At 30.7% G+C, this 21934-nt stretch overlaps 1 protein-coding gene across 2 annotated transcripts; it reads left to right on the top strand.

Moving 5' to 3' along the window:
• Positions 1–14488: 14488 nt before the first annotated feature.
• Positions 14489–18411, top strand: LOC7459816 (putative lipid phosphate phosphatase 3, chloroplastic). Of its 2 annotated transcripts, none has more exons than XM_002315881.3 (9): positions 14489–14890; positions 15175–15265; positions 15846–16067; positions 16257–16344; positions 16459–16568; positions 16931–17021; positions 17433–17621; positions 17712–17771; positions 18090–18411. In XM_002315881.3, exons 2-9 carry the CDS (start codon positions 15206–15208, stop codon positions 18266–18268), a joined length of 999 nt encoding a protein of 332 aa, XP_002315917.1. In that variant the 5' UTR covers positions 14489–14890; positions 15175–15205; the 3' UTR covers positions 18269–18411. The 2 variants fall into 2 exon arrangements, with proteins under 2 accessions (XP_002315917.1, XP_024465434.1); XM_024609666.2 differs by having other exon boundaries at positions 14489–14923.
• Positions 18412–21934: the final 3523 nt, after the last annotated feature.

The following is a 21934-nucleotide window of genomic DNA, read 5'->3' as shown; positions in this document are numbered from 1 at the left end:
TTGAGGATTTACATCGCCTGGGATGGTATTATCCACCTCATCAACGTCTCTTAAAGAGAATGTTCAGTAAATAGGAGGATTCTATGAAAAAATAATTATAATTCCATTTATAAACATCTCTAAACATGGAAGTTAACCTTGACAGCAAAAAAAAAAAAAAAACCTAAAAAACAATTGTGTTTTTACTATTCACTACATCGAGTTTAGCAGATTAACTTAATTAACTTGATTTTTTTTCTTCTTTTCTAACTTGTATTTTTTTTTCATTATTTAACATTGAGTTAATTATAAACCAAACTTCATAATTTATTTAGATTTATTTTGTATGAGGTTATTTTGATCTCGTGATCCGAGTCACTATTACGTGGGTTAACCTTGACAGACTCAGGTTATTTTATTATGTTTTTTTTGGAAAAAAAAAGATCTTATCATCCAACAATGAGTTTATTAGAATTTAAATTTCTTAATTTATTTGAATTTTATTTTTATAGGTTACTTTAGTCTCATAATTCAGGTCATAAGTTTGACATATTAACCCAAGTTGATTGGGGGTTTTTTTTAATTTTCTTTACATGAGGTTATCCCGGTCTCGTAATCCAAGTTATGGTCTTGGTGGTTTAACTATGGTTATTTTTTTAATTTGTTTTTATTTATTTATTATGGGTTATTATGATCTCATGACCCGGGTCGTGGACCTGACATGTTAACTAGTGTCACTAGTGTCATTTATTCTGGTCTTTTTTTAATTGTTTTTTTAATTATATCATTTAATATTAGGTTGATTAAAAGTTTGGTTTCATGATTTGTTTTGATTGGCTTTATATGAGTTTATTATTTTTTCATGATCCCGACTGTGGATTTGATAAATTGATATAGATCGATACAATATGTTATTATCTTAATATTTTTAAAGTATTGATTTTTTATGAGTTAAAGTATGTTTTTATTTATAATTCAAGTTCTTTTTTGGCTATATTAGTCTACTTCAAAAAAAAAATTACATTAATTAATTTTTTTCTGCTAGAAAAACAAAACATTGTCAGCATTTGAATTTTTTATATTAAAAAAATGATTCACTTTACAAAACGCGTTTTCAAAAAAGCCAACGAGAGGAGGGAAATTAAATACTATAATACTTACGTAGAGAATATTGTCAAACGCAGTTATTCCGCCAAATGAGCGAAGCGAACGCACATCGCGGGTGACGCAATCATCATGCAAACTTTTGGCTAAAAAATCACGGCCCGACTTGCATACCACGCGCCACAAAACATGGCGCTGTTAGCTGTCTGTCAGTTGGAAAATTCAAGCAGTAAATGTGATCGGCGCGTGTAAGGATGGAGAGTGGGGATGATGCCAGGCGGCATCCACGTAGAAGCTGGGCTGTAAAGTAACAGTAACGGTAGAATTTAATTGCCTTCGTCACGTCACGTTTCCCCTCCAAACAACGAAAAAAAAAAAAGGTTAGAAATCAAAAGAATCAGGTGCTTCTGGTCTACCATCTTTTTGTGCTTACGGTCTCTGGTCTGCAATTTTTTTTTTTTCCCCTTTCCATTTTTTTTAAAGTTTACTGACGATATTTAATATTTTTTTCACGGGCATAAAAAATTTCACGAAATTCTCCCCTTTATCATCACACGTCATTACATTGCATTTTTTTAAGGGCATTAAAAGTAAGAGAAATGTGTTGGAGCACGGGATTAGCAGATACCGCTGAACTTTTCTCTGATCTATCTGCTCTGTTTCTCTTTCGCGTTTTAACCGTTTGTTTTTGTGTTAGAATGGCGTTTATATGTAAAAATGTATTAAATTAATTGTTTTTACTATTTTGATATGTTAATATTAAAAAAAATATTTTGATATATATTCAGGTAAAAATATTTTACAAAAATACTTTAAAATGAAATACTGGACGAACACTAAATATGTGTTTGTTCATGCTTTGATTGCGATGCACCACGTATACGAGTACTGTTGAGGTATTTGCCAAGGCAACAATGAATAGATTTTTTTCTCTCGCTTAATCATCTCAAATTTGAATAAAAAAACTAGGAGAGAAAATATTGGTTAACTAGTCCTTGTCCAGGCAGGAGTGGTCCATTGGATACATTAGAAAAGTTTTAGTTCAGTGCAAGGAAATCAATATAAGAACACATGCAGGATCTAACCTGGATGCATTAAAAATGATTAAAAATATATTCTTACAATATAATTAACACAGACTAATTTGTTTTGGAAAAAACATTATTTAATGTGACAAAAGTATAGTGATGGCTTTGCCCCTCCCATGAAAAACAACATTAAAACTGGATATGGCGGCAAAGCAATGTCTTTACAATATCTATTAGTCAGTATTAGATTGTCAATAGCTTCAATGGTCAGGTAGTTTGTTAATGGTGGTGCTTTCTTCTTCTTTTTTATTATATTTTTTTTATTTGTTTGAGATTCGTGTTTATTATTTAAAATTTTAGAATTATCATTTTATTTATTGAGATTTCAACCTTAATATTTATTTATTTTTATTTTTTATTGTTGGCTCTCTTGTGAAATTTAGATATATTGTCAATTTTATTCTTCAATTTCATATTGTAGCTGTATTTTTTCTAACTTGTTTTCATTTTTTTTAGATCATTATGTTGGATTGGATTTTATTTTTGATTTTATCATTCAATCAAATTTTTGTATTTGACATCTAATTTATTTATTTTTATTTAAATTTTGATCCTCGTTCTTTTAATTATTATTTCTATTTTATATCATTTTGTATAATTATTTTATTTTTTAATATCATTATTTAATATTTGATTGGCCTGGAACCATGCTTCGTGGTTTTTTCATATATAATGCTTATAGCCTAGTAATCTAAGTAATGAGTTTGAAAAGTTAACACGAGTAAAAAATCACTTTTTGTTTTTTAGACTTGTTTTCTTTTTTTATTCTCATCATTCGGCATTGTTTTTTAAAGAAAAAATAAGCTTCGTAATTTTCGTTATTTTTTTATCGAGTTGACCCATATTTGCTCAACAATTCTTACATGTCATTTTTAAAAAAATAAATTTTAATATTTTTTTTATTTCACTCTTAAAATTTTTTATTCTTTTTTAAAATTAAATTTCATCATTTTTTCATTTTGTTTTTTACTAGGTTATCCTATTGTCATCTATTGTTGGTTTGTCAAGAATTAGGTTTTAGGTTTTGTAATTTTTTTCCATGTATTTTTTATTGGGTTATCCTATCCTTATTACTCAGGTTATATGTCTTTATATTAATTCAAGTTGATTCGGGTTGAATTTTTTTTTTATTTTTTATTTAAATTTTTTCTTCAATATTTAATCGGTTATGAATTGAGGTATATTGTTTTTTTTTTCTTCTGAAATTTTTTTCCAAGTCATTATGATTAATTTTAATTTATCTAGTCTGTTTCTTATCGTTGTTTTTTTATCTAATTAAAATAAAATCAATTTATTCAATCCAATCGGGTTTATAATTTAAGTTGTTGATTTTTCTTTATTTAAAAAGTGCTTCCAATACTTAAACATCATTTTACATGCAAAAAAAAAATCCAAACCCAACGGTGTAAACCTGGTACCATTCCATGTTCCTTGACAATCTTGGTTTTTTAAGCGAGGTATGAGAGTGTGGTAGTGATTATTTTTTAAAGTGTTTTTTATTTAAAAATATATCAAAATAATATTTTTTTATTTTTTTTAAATTATTTTTAATACCAACATATTAAAATAAAAAATTTAAAACAATAATTTTTCATAAAATTCAGAATCTTTATTGCCAGAAAATACATTTGGACGGAGGTCCAGTTCTTGCAATCCAAAGCTTTAGCACGACAGGAAATTGAAAGAACAATTTCGTACCAAAAAACACACGCAAAGAAAGAATGTCCAGGTGCTGTCCTGCAACGCTAATTTGCAGTCTCGAATTGGAAGCCGAGTGCGGCGGCGCTGGGCACACTCTGCAAGCTAGTTTCAGTGGATACACTAGGGAGCCGTCATCCCTGTAGCCTGTACCTAAAGGGAAAAAGAAAAAGAAAAATAAAAATGTAGTCACGATAAAAAAGCTTGCCCGGATAAGCTTCTGTGGAATAAACTAAGTTATTTAGCCAGATAAGTATTTTCTTAAAAAGGGAAGAAAAACACCAATGGCATCGTGAATGTTGATTTCAATTGCAGATTAGGGGTCCCATGCCAAAGAGAGACTGGGAGAAGTAGTGGAGGATTTGTGGCCCAGACTGCCATCTTTAATTAAACAGCACTTTCTTTTTTTCTTATTTGTTTTTTCAAATCCCAAAATAGGTGCAAAAGATTGAGCACTACGCGGCCTCTTGCATGCACTAAAAATTAAGGTTGACCTTTTTTAAAATATAATTAATAAATCATTAAGCATGGCACAGTTACGGATAATGCGGCGCGATTGAAATTGCCTTTCAGTATGTTACATTTCATATAAAAAAAATATTAGATTAATATTTTTTTAATATATTAATGTTAAAACTAAAAAATATATAAATTTTTTTTTTCAATATATTTTAAAATATATTTTTTTAAAAAAATCCTGCACTAAGTATCAGACACACGAGAACTAATAAAAAAGTCCAATCTCAATCCGTCCATGGTTTTAGTAATTTTAATTTTAAAAACCCCAATGAGATTTGAATTATAAAATTAACCCTGATTTTTTTTCAATGGGATCAACGCCACTTATGGGTACACCCAGATGAACCGCCATATTAATATTGGTATATTTATAGGAAGTAATTTCTTTCCCAGGAATTCCAGTTATAGATGATAATACAAGTTGATGTTCTCGCAGACCAGGATAAGATTTCAAAGGTAGACCGTGAATTAGGGTAGTGCTGTTGTCGCTATTTAAATTACTATTTTATTCCAAATAAAATTGTAAGACGACTATTCTTTTAGTGAATATTCAATATACTATAAACATCATAAACCAAAGTATAATTCTTTTAGTGAAAATATACTTTAAATAAAATTAAAAAAAGATAAAGTGCAGCCAGTCATGTATATGATCACTATATTATCTTTTCATCCTTTTAAACCCAGATCGAGAACAAGAATGCGGCCATAGATTATCTCAGATTCGAACCATGTGGTTGTTTATATGATGACCACTAGAAACTTATAATTTACATGGTCATTAACTTCAGAACCCGTGAAATTAGTCGAGGCGCGTGCAAACTGACCCGGATACCCACATCAATAATAATAATAAAAAAATGCTGTCATGGAGACCGACCCAATTGCCTATCGTAAAGCCGAAATTGATAAGTGAGCAGGCTCTTGGATTTAAGTCTGAAGTATATTTTTTTCATCGTGAGATCATCAGTGTTTCATTTCTACCCCTTGACAGTTTAAAATTTCTTGATAGTACCTTTATATTTTTTTAAAAATATTTTCATGTTTTTATTTTATATCTCTCGAGTAGACGTGTTTGTTATTAGATCTTACATAAACAATTAAAAACCCATAATAAAATTAGAAATTACTATATATAAATGCAACAAAAACGACAAGAGTTAGTTTTATTATTTACATGAACAATGAAATTGATTGAGATATTTTTAAAATTATTTGTTTACAAGTTTTGTGTCATAATTCAGTGGTTACTATGTGGAGGTAACATGAGATCGCGGGTTCAAGACTTTATGTTGTTATAATTTTTTTCTCCATAAAAAAAATAAATGTATTTTTATTTTATTTTTTATCATTTAGTTACAAGTTTTGTGTCGTGGCTCAAGTGAGGTAGTGAGTTTATCTCCATTTGACATCATATTTTCTTCGAAACAAACACATATTTTTTCTTTAAAAAAAAAATGGTTGACCACGGTTCCACTCCCTATACAAAGAAAAAAATTATAGTCCCTGCGTGCGGTGCCCTTCCCTGTATACGGGCTCTTTTGTATTGGCCTTTTTATTGTTTGGAATTTTTTATATTTAATATGGGACTTTTATAAAAAATTTATCTTTTAATATTGATTTGATGGTAGATTAATTTCATATTTTTTATTATATAATAAAATAAAATAAAATAAATTTAATATAATGGAGTTCATGACCCGAGGCGTAGTTTTGGAGGATTAGCTAGATATTAATCAAAGAGTTGGGTTAGAATTTTTCAAGTTTGATATATTATACCAGGTTTTTTTATTTCATCATTTAGTGTGTAGTTTTCATTGAATTTTATCTTTTGGTATTGAGTTGATGGTGAAATTTTTTTTATATTATTTATCATGTAATAATACAAGAAAATTAATTCAACTTGATGGAGTTCATTACCTGGATTATGAGTTTGGTGGGTGTATAAAATATCAATGAAAGATTCGGGTCAAGATTTTAAAAGTTTGAACCAACACCAAAAAATTTCTAATAGTCTAGATATTAATTTTTTATAGTCTACAAATTTTAGATCCAACCCACAATAAAAATACAGGTGATAAGCTAGTTGAAAACTAAAAGAATAACATTGAGAAATTTTTAACTTTAAGGATAAAAAATGGATTAGAACATAATTTAGAAGAGCTAAATTGTTGATATAGATTTTTGAATTGTGTAGATATGATTTTTTTCTTGTTTGCACTCCAAAAAAAAAAAATTAACAATCAATTTGTATTTTAATATATTTAATGTTAATATTTTTTATTTTTAAAAAAAAAAATATCGAGAGATGTGGATATGAAATAATAAATCTTTACATAATTTATTTTAATGCTTTGAAATTTTTTTGATAGGTATGTGGAAATGATTTTCTTAACAAAAATTATTTCAACTCTTCATTTAAATATTTCTTAAAAAATATAAAATCAAGATGGAAAAAAAAAATATATATATTTTTTACTTCGGAAATTCCCCTGATTAATCCAAGGGTGGAGTTGAAGTTTATCCTGAAATAAGTATTCTAGCGAGGGAAGTGATGGCATGCACGAAAGAATGTGCCGAGGAGCCAACCAATAATAGCGATCCACGAGAATGATGTATAAAACCCACGTAGTCATCATGATTTCCTGCCGTTTTATCGTGATTTAAGTGCCGGACAGAGCGACAATCAATGGTGTATCGGACCGTATGTTCCCGAGGGGATGACAACATAATGACGGTGTCAATAATAATAAGCTCCGAGAGTGGCTCGGAAAATTTTATATTAGTATGAGAGTAATTATTGATAAAACGTTGAAAATATTTTTATTGTTTTTAATTAGATTGAATATGATTTTTTTTCCTTTTAATATATATGTTTTTCCTTAGATTTATGAAGTAATTATTAATGATTGATTTTGTAAAAATATAAAATCTCTTTCATTGATTAATTAATTGAAAGTTATATTGGTTGAGGTTGATGGGCTGATTTGATTATGAATCTCCTGATAATATATGTTGTAACCATGTCAAGTTAAAATTTATATTTATTCAGTTTTATGGCAATTAAAATAGATAATTATAATAAGAAAAAAAATTTAATTATGAAAAATTATACATTTTCTTAGTCAATTTTTATTTATTTATGTATTTTTTTAACAAAACATGTATTATTTTTATAAGAGGAATGAATTTTAAATGAAAAAAATAATAATTAAAATAAATACTTGTAAGCACTTCCATTGATTTTAATTAATGATAAAAAATGTATCTCTTGAATCAAAACTCTCTTTTCTTATTTATATATTATTTATCTTGATAAAATATTTTTCATCTAAAGTATTTTTTAAAGGATAAAAACATATCATGGTTTTAAAAAAATCAGTAAAACAAATTATAGCTTGATAATTTTTAAGCAAATGCATGAAAAATAAAATAATATTTAACTTGACAAGTTAAATAAATTATTTTTGATAGAATAAATCCTATATTCTTATCAAATATTCATAAGAAAATTAAAAAAAAAACATATTAGGTTCATATATAATTACTCATGAAGTAATTGTTGATATTACCATTGATAACTCTAGTTTCATTTAAAAAATAAACCATAGGAATATATTTAAAAATATATATTTTATTAATATTATTTCAAATAATTTTATTTTATAACAATAAAAAAATAATGAGCTATTTAAAAAAGGCCATGAGTGTCTAGGCTTGGAAGAACGAACTCGCACACTTGGCCTTGAAGAAAAAGGCCCGCGGCAATTTTTTTTAATAAGTTGCTCACTTAGTTTTTTTGGTTAAATTGAACGGACAACATGTACTTTGCTTGTGTGAATCATCTACTTAAATAAAATTATATCAATTTCTAGTGATTGAAAAATTAAGTTTCAAGTTTTTATATCCTAAAACCTATTTTTCAATATTTTCTAGTTTAAAAATACATAAAAAAGCATTATAAAAATGTAAACACCTTTTAATTAGTTTAAAATAAAAGATCAAACTGGACAAAAATAAAAAAAATTGGATTTCGATTTATCTTCTCTTTACAAGATTAAAAATCAAAACCCTATACATCGAGCTCTGTAAATTAATTGACATTAAAATTGTTTTTTTGACTTAAATATAGTCGATTATCAACTCACATTGATCAAAATGTTAAAGAAAAAAATTCAAGACAAAAACATCAAAATCTAAAATTACATAAACCATACATGAAAATCTCAGAGTATTCAATGACTAAAATGTATTTTTACTTAAAAACACATTTAATTAACAACAAAATCCCATTCTATTTTAATACACAGTACTGTAACGTGATGCAATAATGTAAACCAATATTAAACCAATGGGCTAAGTCTTACGGAATATTGCGTGGTTGTTCACTGTTCTAGCATGACCTCGCATTTATTTATAGGCTTATACGTATTTGTTTTATACGCAAGCTGATCCGAATACCATATTAAACTAAAAAAAAAAGAATAGCTTGCATGGTTTCTGTAATTATTCGATCTCAATCAGCGATATTTGTCCAGCGAGAGCTTTTATTAAGAAGAGGACGCTCAGTCTGTAACATTCAACACTCAAGTTGCTTCTATACAGCCATGATGAATTTATTGAAGATGTATGGACTAAACACCCCTTAAAAACGTATTTAGTGTATAGATAAGACTCGACATGACAATACCAGACCGAGTAAAATTAGAGGAGGCGAATTAAAAAAATACAGGGTAAAAGCTCAATTTTAATTATTCTACTACACGAGTGAACAAAACATCAATGTCAATAAAAAAAAAATTACTTTACCATATCAACTTCACATGCAAAACCCCGCCTGAAATTGAATTTTAATTATTTTTTACATGATGGCTTGCTACGACTGTTTGTGTTTGTGTTTTTTTGTTTAAAAAATGATTTAATTTTTTTTTGTTTTAATTTTTTTTTATAATTTTAGATTGTTTTGATGAGTTGATATCAAAAATAAATTTTAAAAATAAAAATACATTATTTTAATATATTTTTAAATAAAAAAATGTATATATATATAAAAGGAACACTTACACGTCTGGGTATAGTTTGCTTTAGGGTCTTATAAACTATATATATGGATATGGTGATTCGAAATTGAAGTTAATCCAGTCTTTCGAAATAAAAATGAATTGTTTAATTGGACAGCTTCGGTGTCCATTCATAAAAGCAAAAGGTTAAAGTGGCCTAGGCCCCCCAGCAGAGAAAGGATCAAATCTCTAGTGATGATCCCTGATACTGAAGAGATGGTGCTGCGAGAGCAAGAAAGGGAGCATGCCACTTAGGAAACAGGTAATCAAAACTCACGGGAGCTTGGGACCACTATAGGAGACAGCTAATTGAGCCATAGACAGAGCAGCCATTTTTTCTCTTCGGACTGCGAGATGTCGTCAAAGTTGAAAAACAATTACCTCGATTCTAGCTACTTTACCACACTCCCTTGCGCCTTGCTTTCCAGTAAGCTGTGCCAGCCAATCCTCCTTTTCGCTAATTTGGTCTGTTGACGGCATGTTCCAGTTTCGGATGCCGAAGACCCAAACTTTCCCAGCAACATTAGATGCCGGACGGACCCTAGGAGAGGAAATCAATCTGGGAATTTATTTATACCTGAAAAAAGGGTAAATAATTTAATGAAGGAGGTCCAAGCAGTTTGCTCTTGAGTGTACTGGGCTGGATCGTGGTTAATAAAAATCCACCGTGTGAAGTTACCCGATCCAAGCCCACCCCAAGCTATTTGCATGAAGGGACTCTCGGGTTATTTTAGGCAGTTGCACAGGGCTAGACCATGAAGGTCCATTCGTGCATCATGGACTATTGGTTGTCACACGCTTGGACTCATGGATTCTCTTGAGATTATATCACATATCATTTAACCTTTATATTTATGATCATGATAATAAATGTGCTGCAGAATATGCAGAAACATTTACAGAGAGGGAAAAAAAAAAAACAAGAAGAGGAAAAGAAAATGCCTCTCGAATTATAGCTTATATTATAAGTCATGAAACAATAGATTGCTGTGTCAGATTCTACGAAATAAAATATTTCAAAAATTGTAAATGGGTCTCTCTCTTTCTTCTACTGGGACGCGAGACAATCGGACCACAACAGTGGATGCTTCGCTTCCATCACGTGACCAGTTCCATTTCAATTTGAAGCATTGATTAGACAACTGTACTTATCCATGCACAATACGCTTATTAGGTATTTGATGCGTTGAAATATTTGGTTAATATTTTTATAAATATAAAAATTTTTTAACCAAATAAAATAAATAAAATAGATATCACAAATATAATAGGTCCGAAAAATTTAAACTTTATTGATTAACAAATTTAAGGTAACTCGAGTCTGATAAACATGTCAGACTCACAAAGCTTATAAATAATTAAAGACATTTGAATTTAATTATTATCAAGTTTTAAGACTATATATTTTGACTTCAAACGATTCCCTGAAATAAAAACATTGAAAACATGATAAACTGTCATACTCATTCATATATATATATATATATATATATATATATATATATATATATATATAAAAGATATCGTAAGAGATCTACCATACTTATTGTCTCATTAATATATATAATCGAAAAATTTCAGGGTATAAATACCTTCTAAATCATTAAAGTGATGCTGATCATAAACTCTAATATATTTAAGAGCAATAACTCCCTTAAAACTCAATTACAAATATTTGTATTATTTGAATTTAATTTTTTAAAAGATATTTATTGATTTTTTCATATATATTAACTTTAATACTGGAAAGCCTTAAGGTCATTGAGACTGTTTTTGCAAGTAATAAAAATATAAATTTTTATTTTAAACATGAAATTCTTGAAACTAAAATATAAAATTTAAGTAACCAAATATATTAATTAGCCAGTATATAAAACATTAAATAATATATTATTTATATATATTGTATTTTGAAATATCATCATTATTAAAACTAAAAATAAAAGAACAGTAGAGCCAGTAGGAGGGCGTGAAAATGATTCGCCGTAAAGAGGGGAAGATCTCATAATTATTGCTATTTTCTCTAACATTGCCAGCCGCTTTACCAGTACAGTTAACAGATTAAAGTTTGGTAGATTCGAAGAATCTCACTTTATATTTAAAAATAAAAAATACTTGTATTAAACTCCCATGATAAATGTTCCAGAGACACTCTCTATCGTGCAACTCGGTGCTATAATATTCAAAGTGGAGTAGAAATTTAAATGCGGTTTCCATGCGATACCTTGAGATAAATAAGAATAAGTTCCAGCAATGTTTAATGTGATTTATGAGTCATCAATTATTTTCTAATTTTCTTTTTTTTTTAAAAAAAAAATATCAAAATAATATATATTTATTTTTAAAAAATTATTTTTGATATTAGTATATTAAAATAAAAATATTTTTGAAATATAAAAAAAACTATAAAATCAAATGATTTAATTGATGGAATAAAAAGAAAAAGGAGCCAAGTTGCTATATCGGTTGGAAAAAAAGTTTAGTTATGAAAGATGAAGGGCTGGTGGAGGCCACCTTTATATTATTATTATTATTATTATTATTTTCTCTCACTAAGATATTGAAACTAGACAACGAAGAAAGTATTCTTAAGGTACGATCCCATTCGGTCTCGATTTCTCGGATGAGATGATGACGATGTGATACAAAGGTGTTTTACGTGGTAATGGTTCGAAGCAACCATCGTTCATTCTTTGATAAAGCGACCGTTTCGAATTCGAAGACTAATTTCTGGCAATAGTAGAAACGGGATAAGAATAATAATTAAAATGAGAATACATAATTCGAGCAAAAATGTCGTGCTGTACAGGTTTGAAGGCGTTCTTTCAACTCTTACAAGTAATGATGTATATATACAATTAATTAATTATTTTGCCAATAAAATAGATTATCATAATTAAAATACAAGAAAACTTTGTGATGAAAAATGAAAAAAGAGACATAAAATTCAACACCTTTATTAATTGTTTGATTAGTAATTGATATTTTTTGAATTTAACACCGATGTATTCTCTCAATTCATTGAAACTTTTGTAAATTAAAAGGATCATTTTATCATCGTTGCGATCAGTGTCAACGCAGAGATTTTTGAAGCAGTCAAAATTCAAGCCTTGGTCATAATCAATGGTGTCAAGAATCTTTATTCTTTAAGCATCGTCATAATCCCCAAGCTTTTGGTGGGCTCTGTGACAGGCCCCATGTGTCACTGAACCACTACCCAAAAAAATACTAGAGCCTGATCTCGAGGCCCGGAAAATTAAGACCAGAGAGCAGAGCCTTTGTGCCCGCACTTCTTTTCCGGTAAAGGGTGCTTGGGAGAGGTGTTAAATGGAGTTTTCAAAAAATATTTATATTTATATTTATTTTTTTAATTTTTTTTATGTATTGATATTAAAAATAAATATTAAAAAATAAAAAAAATTATTTCAATATATTTTTAAATAAAAAACAGTTTGAGAAAAAAAAAAGTGTTTCTCCTTCATCCAATCTTTTTTTTTTTTATCATATCTGTTTCTCATGTTTGACCCACGGAAGTAGAGATCAGAGCTACACAGTACACACTGGGTTTCACAAAACGTGATGGGCAGGTGAAATCTAACTTCTCTGTTCATAGTTTTGGGCCTTTAGGCATAGATTCATAACTATAAGAGCTGCAAGGAGGAATTCACTTTCAAAGTCCATGATTTAACTGGGTATGGACATAATTTTGGAGGCTTACATAGATCCTGTAAGAACATACATACATACATATGTTTTTTTGGTCAGCCTACGTGCTTTACATGAAACGATTGTTTCTTTCTTCTTCGTTCTTTCATATATATATATATTTGATTTATAATAATAATAATAATAATGGTGTGCCAATAAACTTGACCTAACATAAAAAAGGCTAACCGGCTGCGAGACTAGGCGCACTACTTGTCATTTAAAAAAAAAAAAATAGAACGACTGGTATGTTGTTTGTCCTAGGTTATTTTTAAAACAACATATAGACGACCTACATAAATTATAACCATTTAAGATGATTGGATGGTCGAGTGTTGACTTTTTTAACTTGAAAAAACCAATCTACAACTCAAAATATAAGAAGTACAATGTAAATCTCAATAAACTCATTTTAAAATTTTAAATTATCATTTAATATATTAAAAAAACATAAAAATAACTCGAATATTTTTTTCTCACAAGTACCTGTCTACTTTTTTCTAGCAAGAAAAATGATAAAAAAAAACACCTTAATTTTTTTTATTATCAATTGGAATTCATTTACACTAATATTAACTTTTTCATTATCAAGACGTGGCAAAATAACTATTTTATTTCTCATTTCTTTATATATATATATATATATATATATATATTTATTTTCTCTTTTATTTAAAAAACTTAGAAACTACAATGTAAAATAAAATAAAGTTTTTGATAAGAACAAAATCTATAAAACTAAAAGGACAAAAAAATGAGCTAAAGTTGAATATTTGGACTAGATTGTTTTTTTCCCCCCCTGCAAATATGGGTAATGCCCCGTTGTTTTTGCTTAGTTTTGAGTTTGGTTATCTTTCTTTTAACTGTGTTTTATTTTACCAATTTCAATAAAATCTCATTAAATTGGTTTGCAATAAAATTAGAAACTCTGGTCAAACACTTTGAACTGTCAGCATGTAAATACAGAAAAATATCAACGCATAAAAAAAAGGATAAAATTAAAGAAATTAAAGTTGAGTGATGAAAAAGAAATCAACTATCACGTGAAACCGTGGGGAAGTGAACAACCTTTTAGTTTTATTGTAGTTTTGAAAATAAAATAAAATTCAATACCCTATACAATCCGAATCAAATAAATAATGGCCAATGATTTAAGAGTCGGAGGGATTTTAAAAAAATAATACTTCTCAACGTGCAATATTCAAGACATATTTTAGAAAAATCCTTCTTGTATATACATGTGACTTTCAAAATCTCATCGAGGAATATTAAAAAAAAGGAAAGAAGGAAGGGCATTGAAGAGTTGTTTCTTTCCAATTGCCTCTAGCGAGTATGAAAACGTCGTCGTCGCTGGAAGTCATGGCAGTTGCCGTTTCGCTGTTGTAACTTCTGACTCCCCATCCGCTGGGCCCACACGTTCACACCAAACTCCAACCGGCCTAACCAAACGATGGATAATCGAACTTTTTATTGGTGACCATTGCCAAGCAAGAACAAAAGTCGATACTAGTTCAAAAGTAAAACGAAGACGCCTCCAATAAAACACAAGGCCTCTAACTAATCGGGTTTATCTCTAGAAAATCTTAACCGCCAGCGCAGCGGGCAAAGATATCGATTTCAAAGTGCCCTCAATCTTCTCTTTCCTTTTCTCGCAGTAACCGTCAAAACTAAAGCCGCTCTCTTGCCGGCGACGTCCCATACAAAAGTGCAAGCACTGTCTTTTTCCCTTCCAAACAGGTCTGTACGAATGCTGTATAATAACAGTATATGGTTCGTATTCACCTTTTTTGGCCGTGTAATGCGTGCTAAATCATTGCCTTGTTTTACTACCCACACTTCTTTTCTTTTTTGTTTTATCTTCCTATTAAAGATAAAGAGATTCCATTTTTTTCCACCTTTCTTGTCACTGACTGATACTCTTTGCCACCATTTTCTCGTTCTCCGTTTTCCTTATATCTAGCTCTCATTCCAAATCAACTAACGTTCTTTCCCTTTGTTGGGTGCTTTATTTTCTTGCGTAGAAAAGAATTTCATTGCTGAGTTTGTGCATCGATGGCGTGGAGGAACATGATGTCATATTTTTCTCTCCCGGATTTCCGTGGTATCTTTCAGGTTTGTTGGACATTGTGTGTGTGTATTTGTGTTTGTGTGGTTTTCTACTTTTTCATGTTCAGGTTATAATCAATGTCATCATCACAGGACTAATTTAATTTTGGAGGCAAATTTGTTAAGATAAATATTCATTAATGTTTAATTATGTTTGAAAAGATATTTGATATTTTGGCTTGTGAAGTTATGATGAAAGGTTATTTTCCTTCTGGGGGATTATATGTTGCTGTGGTTATGGATAATGGACAAAAGTGGTCCATGAACCATGAATTTATGTGGATTGGTCGAGGAACAGGTCTTAAAACTAGATTTTATGGACTCTGAGTCCTGGGTTTTCTCTTTCACCATAATTCTCTGTCCGTAAAGATGTGCTTCAATGCTTCAATTGTTTGCTAGTTTTAATCAACAGTTTCAAACAAGACTCGATGTCTTACTAGACAAAGATAAATTTATAGTTGTATACGCGTAGAGTACTGAGTTGTTTAAGTACGAATTTGAATGAGAAATTAGATTTTGTTACTTCACCTTGCCGGTCCGAGCGGATTTTTTTTTTCTTTTGTAATTTTCTTACCCTCAATAACAGGGCAGAGTGAGGCAGGCGGGGATGGGTACACACACTATCAAATCTCATGGAGCCAAACTTGCGAGGGATCACATGCACGATTGGCTTATTTTACTGCTACTTGTGGTGATTGAGGTCATTCTCTACGTAATCCATCCATTTTATCGGTTCGTGGGAAAGGATATGATGACAGACCTGAAATATCCCTTGAAAGAGAACACAGTACCTGTATGGACCGTGCCTGTAAGTTTTCTTCAGCATTAACTTATCAAGTTGTTTGTTATTTGGAAGGGGTTTAAGTTTTCAGAAAGGTGTGCATCGATTGAACATCCCAAGCCAAATTTAGATTGCATAGTTTCTCAATATTTCTGATTGTGTGTTGCGGACAATGAGTATATAATTCATCGGGGTCTTTACCGTTTTGATATTCAGTTGTATGCAGTTTTGTTGCCCGTTGCTGTTTTCCTTTTAGTTTATATTAGAAGAAAAGACGTCTATGATCTGCATCACAGCATCTTAGGTAATTCCATTTGCACTATGCTTTTTGTGTTTGACCTGTACTTTTTTGTTTCTTCCATGTTTGTCATGTTGTATGTTAAATATTAATGAATATTCTCTACGCAATCAAGATCAGGCCTCTTATTTTCTGTGCTGATTACTGCTGTCATCACGGATGCAATAAAAAATGCTGTTGGCAGGCCTCGACCAGACTTCTTTTGGCGTTGCTTTCCTGACGGGAAGGATGTATGTCTCTGTTTTCCCTTCCTTGAACTCTTCGATGCATTTTTTTAACATACAAGTTTTTGGTCGTTGTAATAATTATGTCTAATTATCTTTTTCATAAGAGCTGTACATCCTAACAATTTTCTCTCCCTTTTTTTTTAAAGCAATACCTTGACAGCAGTTGAGCTGGTTTTGACCATTTCAATAAGCCGGCCTTAATTTTTTCTTGAATATTTCTTTTTCCTCGAACTTGATATGTCCCCAGCTAGTGGCTGCATTCTGATATAGACCTTAATATTAATTATCTGTGTCGTGTTTACTTGGCACTGTTTACTATTTTCAATCCTTATAACTTCTTTATTTATTTATTTTGCGTTGTTCAGCTCTATGATAGGTGGGGAAATGTAATATGTCATGGTAAAGGAAGTGACGTTAAGGAAGGACATAAAAGTTTCCCAAGTGGTCATACTTCATGTAAGCTACAGTTCCATCTACATCCTGCAATGCTTATCCGTCTTGTTTTGGCTAATTTGTGCTGTGATCTGTACATCAACCATGAGACGATAATATGATATATAAGTTCAAAATTGTATTTCGATCAACATGACCAATTAACTTTCATGATGCTATTATTTGACCACTTTCCATTTAGCATTTCCTATGTCTGGGGTAATTTTCAAAGACAAACAATTAACTCAACTGTGCAAAATACGAGAAATTAAGTACTTTCAAGTTCTCGCTGAATAAGGCGTAGGTTACATTTCAGGCACAGAATACTTGTTTTTTCATAGCAGCATTCCAAGTAGTAAGTGTTTCGAAGGAGATATTTGAATGTCATGTCAGGACTCATTAATTCGACTGATAAAAATTAGTACTGCAACGCAGGGTCCTTTGCTGGATTAGGTTTTCTCTCACTCTACTTATCTGGAAAAATCAAGGCATTTGATCGGAAAGGGCATGTGGCAAAACTATGCATTGTTTTTCTTCCTCTACTTGCTGCGTCTCTTGTCGCCATCTCTCGAATTGATGATTACTGGCATCATTGGCAAGATGTGTTCGCTGGAGGCCTTCTAGGTCTGTTTTTCTGCTATCAATGACTGGTAGAGAAAGGTAGATAAATATGCATTTCAAAATTTAACTTGATTAGCTTTTATATGGTAGCAGGGCTGGTTGTGGCAACATTCTGCTATGCACAGTTTTTCCCACCCCCTTACACCGATGAAGGTAAGATTTCTATTGCCTTTATTTCCCTAACTCGTTTACTCTTGCGCTTCATGTTTTCTAGGCTTCTGGATAAGATGTTTCATAAAAAGACCAGTAGTATCTTTCACTTAAACATCTTGTCGCGCGCGCAGTACATCTTGAGCCATTGTTAATTATTTCATTAGACATTAGAAGTTCATCCTATCTCAAGCAGTGCTGGATCTTCCTGTTAATGGATTTTTCATGACAAGATCTATCAGAATAAGAGCGACTCTCTGTTTGCACTTTTGTTTCTTTGATGAATTGTTCTAAGCCGTCCCTGTACTTTCTTGACTTCAGGATGGGGACCTTATGCATATTTCCAGGCTTTGGAGGAGTCACGTTCCAATACAAATGCAGGGCAGTCTATGAATGCACTTGATTTGCAGCCCGTGAATGCCCATGTCGTGAGTCAACAAGGCAGGCAAAACGGAGATGACTTTGCCTCCTTGGAGGAATTGGAATCCGGAAGGATGTGAATGTACAGCTTCTGATCTACTTCTGTCCATATTTTGTGTGAGTTGTTTTATTATTATTTTTCTCTTTTTCGGTAAATAGAATGTAGAATGATGATTTACAATTTATTATTGTAGTTAAATGAATGGTAGTGATTTGTTAATAATACCTTCAACGCCATGGATGATCTAAAGATGAAAAGTTTATGAACAAATTTTTTTTTAATATAATTTACGGTTAAATAGTGTCTAAAGTTTTTTGAAATAGTGTCTGTATAGACTAAACTCTTTCTCTCAGGTGAATCTTCTTTGATATTGATCTAAAATTCCAGTCTTAAAATATCAAGTAATGAAGCAAATTTAATCAACCACGAGATCAATTCCTTGAGATTAACCAACTTAACAGGTCCATCCCATCAACGGTAATCAAGTTGACGATATTAGCCAGATATTCTAACAACCCTAAGGGATGATATACATGTTATTTTAGCCCGAGTTTAATCAGCTGTTGGCTTCTGTTTGTAATTCATTTTTACATATAATTGAATCGACGTTCCAATCAGTTATGGGTTTTTAGGATAATTCTCCCCCGTATGCAACCCGATTACAATTCTACGATTGAAGCAGCCACAACTGACAGGTGTCATGGTGATAGATATTATTTTTTAAAATATTTTTAATATTAAAATAATTTAAAAACATAAGAAAACTGATTATGTTTTAAAAAATAATGCAAAACTCTGGTTGAACAGGACAAAACACCCCTTTAGTTTTTTTCTTTACCTTCTCGTCGGACACAAAGAGTTTTTTTTTTTGAGTTTAACGTGGGTGTTCGGACCAGCTTGCGTGCACTTCGACTAATCTCACAGGCCCTGAAGTTAACGACCATGTAAGCCTCCAGTGGCCATCATATGAGCAACCACAGGGCTCGAACCTGAGACCACAGAGGGAGCAAACCTCTTGATCCCAAGCTTTTACCACTGAGCCACCACCTAGATGGTTAAAAAACAGCTTATTATTATTATTATTATTATTATTATTATTATTATTATTACCTTCGGTTATATATTTTATTGGTCATTAACCTCGGAATGGAAGGGAGAAAGCTTCTTTTTTTCTTTAAGTACGTAGGATGAGAAAGTAGTGCCTTGCAAGTATCGTATTTGAGGAACAGATCTTCGTACTCAAATTGATTTTTAAAAGGCAAAGACTCTTAACTGCACTACATGTTATCTTCATGTCACCGTAAAGAAACATCGAGCGTGATTCAACGCCATGGAGGTGGCGTAATTCAACGCCATGGAGTTGTTATCTGGTGGAGTATAGGCATAAAATCATCATGTGTTACGTGTCATGTTGAATTTCAATTATATCAGCTTTTTTATTCAGTTCAATACTTCCACTTTCACCTTTAAGACACGTCGACTCTTCTATGACGGGGCTTCTTTGATTCGACATCATTCTTGACTTATTGGTGATCAATAGGAAGACGATACGTGGTATAAAAATAATTATCTAAATACAAAATAGAAAAAAAATTAATTAGGGATATTTTTAATAAAATTGGGGGGAAATAAAAGGAATTGAAAAAATAAATATTAAAAAGTGTTGAGATTTTCCCCTTAAACAAAATTGAAAGAAAAAGGAAAAAAAAATCCTTTCGATGTTTAAAATATATTTTACAAATATTTTAATGTTGAGATTTGCCTGCCACATGTCATCATCCTATGAGTTAATGTTAAATCTCTTAACGGAATGGAATCGAACCATCGGAGCTCCATCAGAAAAGGGTCAATATGTCAGAAAAGTTGAAGCAAACTAGGTTAAAAACTCAAAATAACTGAAATTCAAGAGTAGAGAGATCGCAGGATGGTTTTCCTTGCCTTGAAGTATATGTGTGTGCATGCATGCATGCATGTATGTATGTATATGCAGTTGATCAACTGTTCTCAAGTCACCTTTGTTTATAAACACTTATTTTTTTTAACCGTCGATGCCATGCGGCCGCCCCGTCTTTTTCTTGGCGGCAGTGAATCTCGAGAGTAAAAGAGGATAGGGTCTTTTATGTCATGGACAAGCAAAGAATACAAGGATAATTGACAAATTATCAGAGCAGGATCTTAATTGAGCTTTGAATAAAGCTCAATTAAGCTTTATAATTCTATTTAATTTATTTTTGACAAAGTTATCTCAATTTTATTATCAAGTTGTAGATTTGATTTGCCAGCTCAGATAAACTCAAGTTATTTTTTTTTTAATTTTATCGTTTGATATTTCATTTTTTTTTTCATTTTGCTTTCCATGTAATGATTATGTTCTTATTATTTTTTTGCTCATCTTAATAAATAAGATCATTTAAATATTTTAAAAATATTGAAAAAAATATATTTTTATGATATTAATAGACATTTCTTTTGCATTAAATCACGATTAATTGTTTTTATCTTTACTTGTTTTTATTATTATTTTTAATTATATTATCAGATTAATTGAGTTTATTAAACTCGGTTGAATTAATTACTTGAATTTTATATTTTTATTAATTTTTTAAAAACTCAGGCATTGCCTTAATATCTTTTTCACGTTAGAATAAAAATAGCGGGTCACCTATCTACTAACTTACTAAATACAAAATACAGGTCCCCTCAGCTTTAAGCTAGATGAAATAAAATATATAGAGAAACCCATTCTCAAAAACCAAGTAAGAAAACCCGTAAAAAGAAACCATAATTGTACGCCAATGTCAATGTCAAAATTGTTTTTTTTGTTTATTTAGTTAAAATTAATTTTATTTTATCAGGCTTTATTTTTTCAACCGAGCTTAATCCTCCGTCGTGGGACTCTGCATGGTACCCCGTACGAGCATTTAACAAAAAAAATAAAAAATAAAAAATAAAAAAATCAACCGACATTTGAAAATACACTCAATCGTCACACTCTAAATAGTGGGAACACTTATTTGAAATCCACACATTAACAAACATGTTACAGTCTATAACCTTATCTTGTCTTGGATTTGATGGATCCAATACAACTTTGAAATTGTTGGAAAACGCAACGGTGGATTATGATTTTAAGGCAAGAAATCCACAAACAAAGCATGCTTTTGAAGCATAATTATCTATTGCAGCTAACGTAAGAAGAAAAAGGCAGCTGGGAAGAAAACTTTAATTGCTGATTTCAGGATTTTTTTTTGTTCAGTCCTTTTCTCCCCTCCTTTTTGTTGCAATTTGTATCAGGGGAAAGTGGCCAAGTCATTTGTTGTACGGGAAGGCACCCAGCAGACTCGATTAATGCACAATGTGTGAGCATCCCCCACATTTGTCACCCACTTAGAGGACCGAAAGTTCGAAATCGATTTGATGATTTAGCCTGCCTGAGGAGTGGGTGCAATGGAAGAGACCTGGACCGCGTGAGCCCGTGGAATTGATTCTCAATTCTTTAATCTCCTGGCAAATCACGAGAAAAAAGTTATTTAAAATAGATTTCACTTACATAATCTTTATTGAAAATCAGAAATAAATTTAACTTTCCTTTGAGGTCCCTGTGCTCTGTCCAAATAAATAGAACGAAGTAATTCTTTCTCTGTGTAAAGTCGTAAATTTACCACGAGCCCGTTTATTTTTTTATATTTTAAGAGTATTTTTTTTAAATTAAAATTATTTTATTTTTTTCTCCACTTGAAATTTT

This window comes from Populus trichocarpa, chromosome 10 (assembly GCF_000002775.5).
Source record: "Populus trichocarpa isolate Nisqually-1 chromosome 10, P.trichocarpa_v4.1, whole genome shotgun sequence".
NCBI classification, from domain to species: Eukaryota; Viridiplantae; Streptophyta; class Magnoliopsida; order Malpighiales; family Salicaceae; genus Populus; species Populus trichocarpa.
The sequence above is the reverse complement of the archived record's forward strand: the minus strand, read 5'-3'. Positions and strand labels throughout refer to the sequence as shown.

Bases quoted from the DNA above. Each gene is read 5' to 3' on its own strand.
- LOC7459816 (XM_002315881.3), top strand. From the start codon at position 15,206: ATGGCGTGGAGGAACATGATGTCATATTTTTCTCTCCCGGATTTCCGT. The intron at 16,345-16,458 runs GTAATTCCATTT...AATCAAGATCAG, and splicing joins TCTGCATCACAGCATCTTAG to GCCTCTTATTTTCTGTGCTG. The intron at 17,622-17,711 runs GTCTGTTTTTCT...ATATGGTAGCAG, and splicing joins GTTCGCTGGAGGCCTTCTAG to GGCTGGTTGTGGCAACATTC.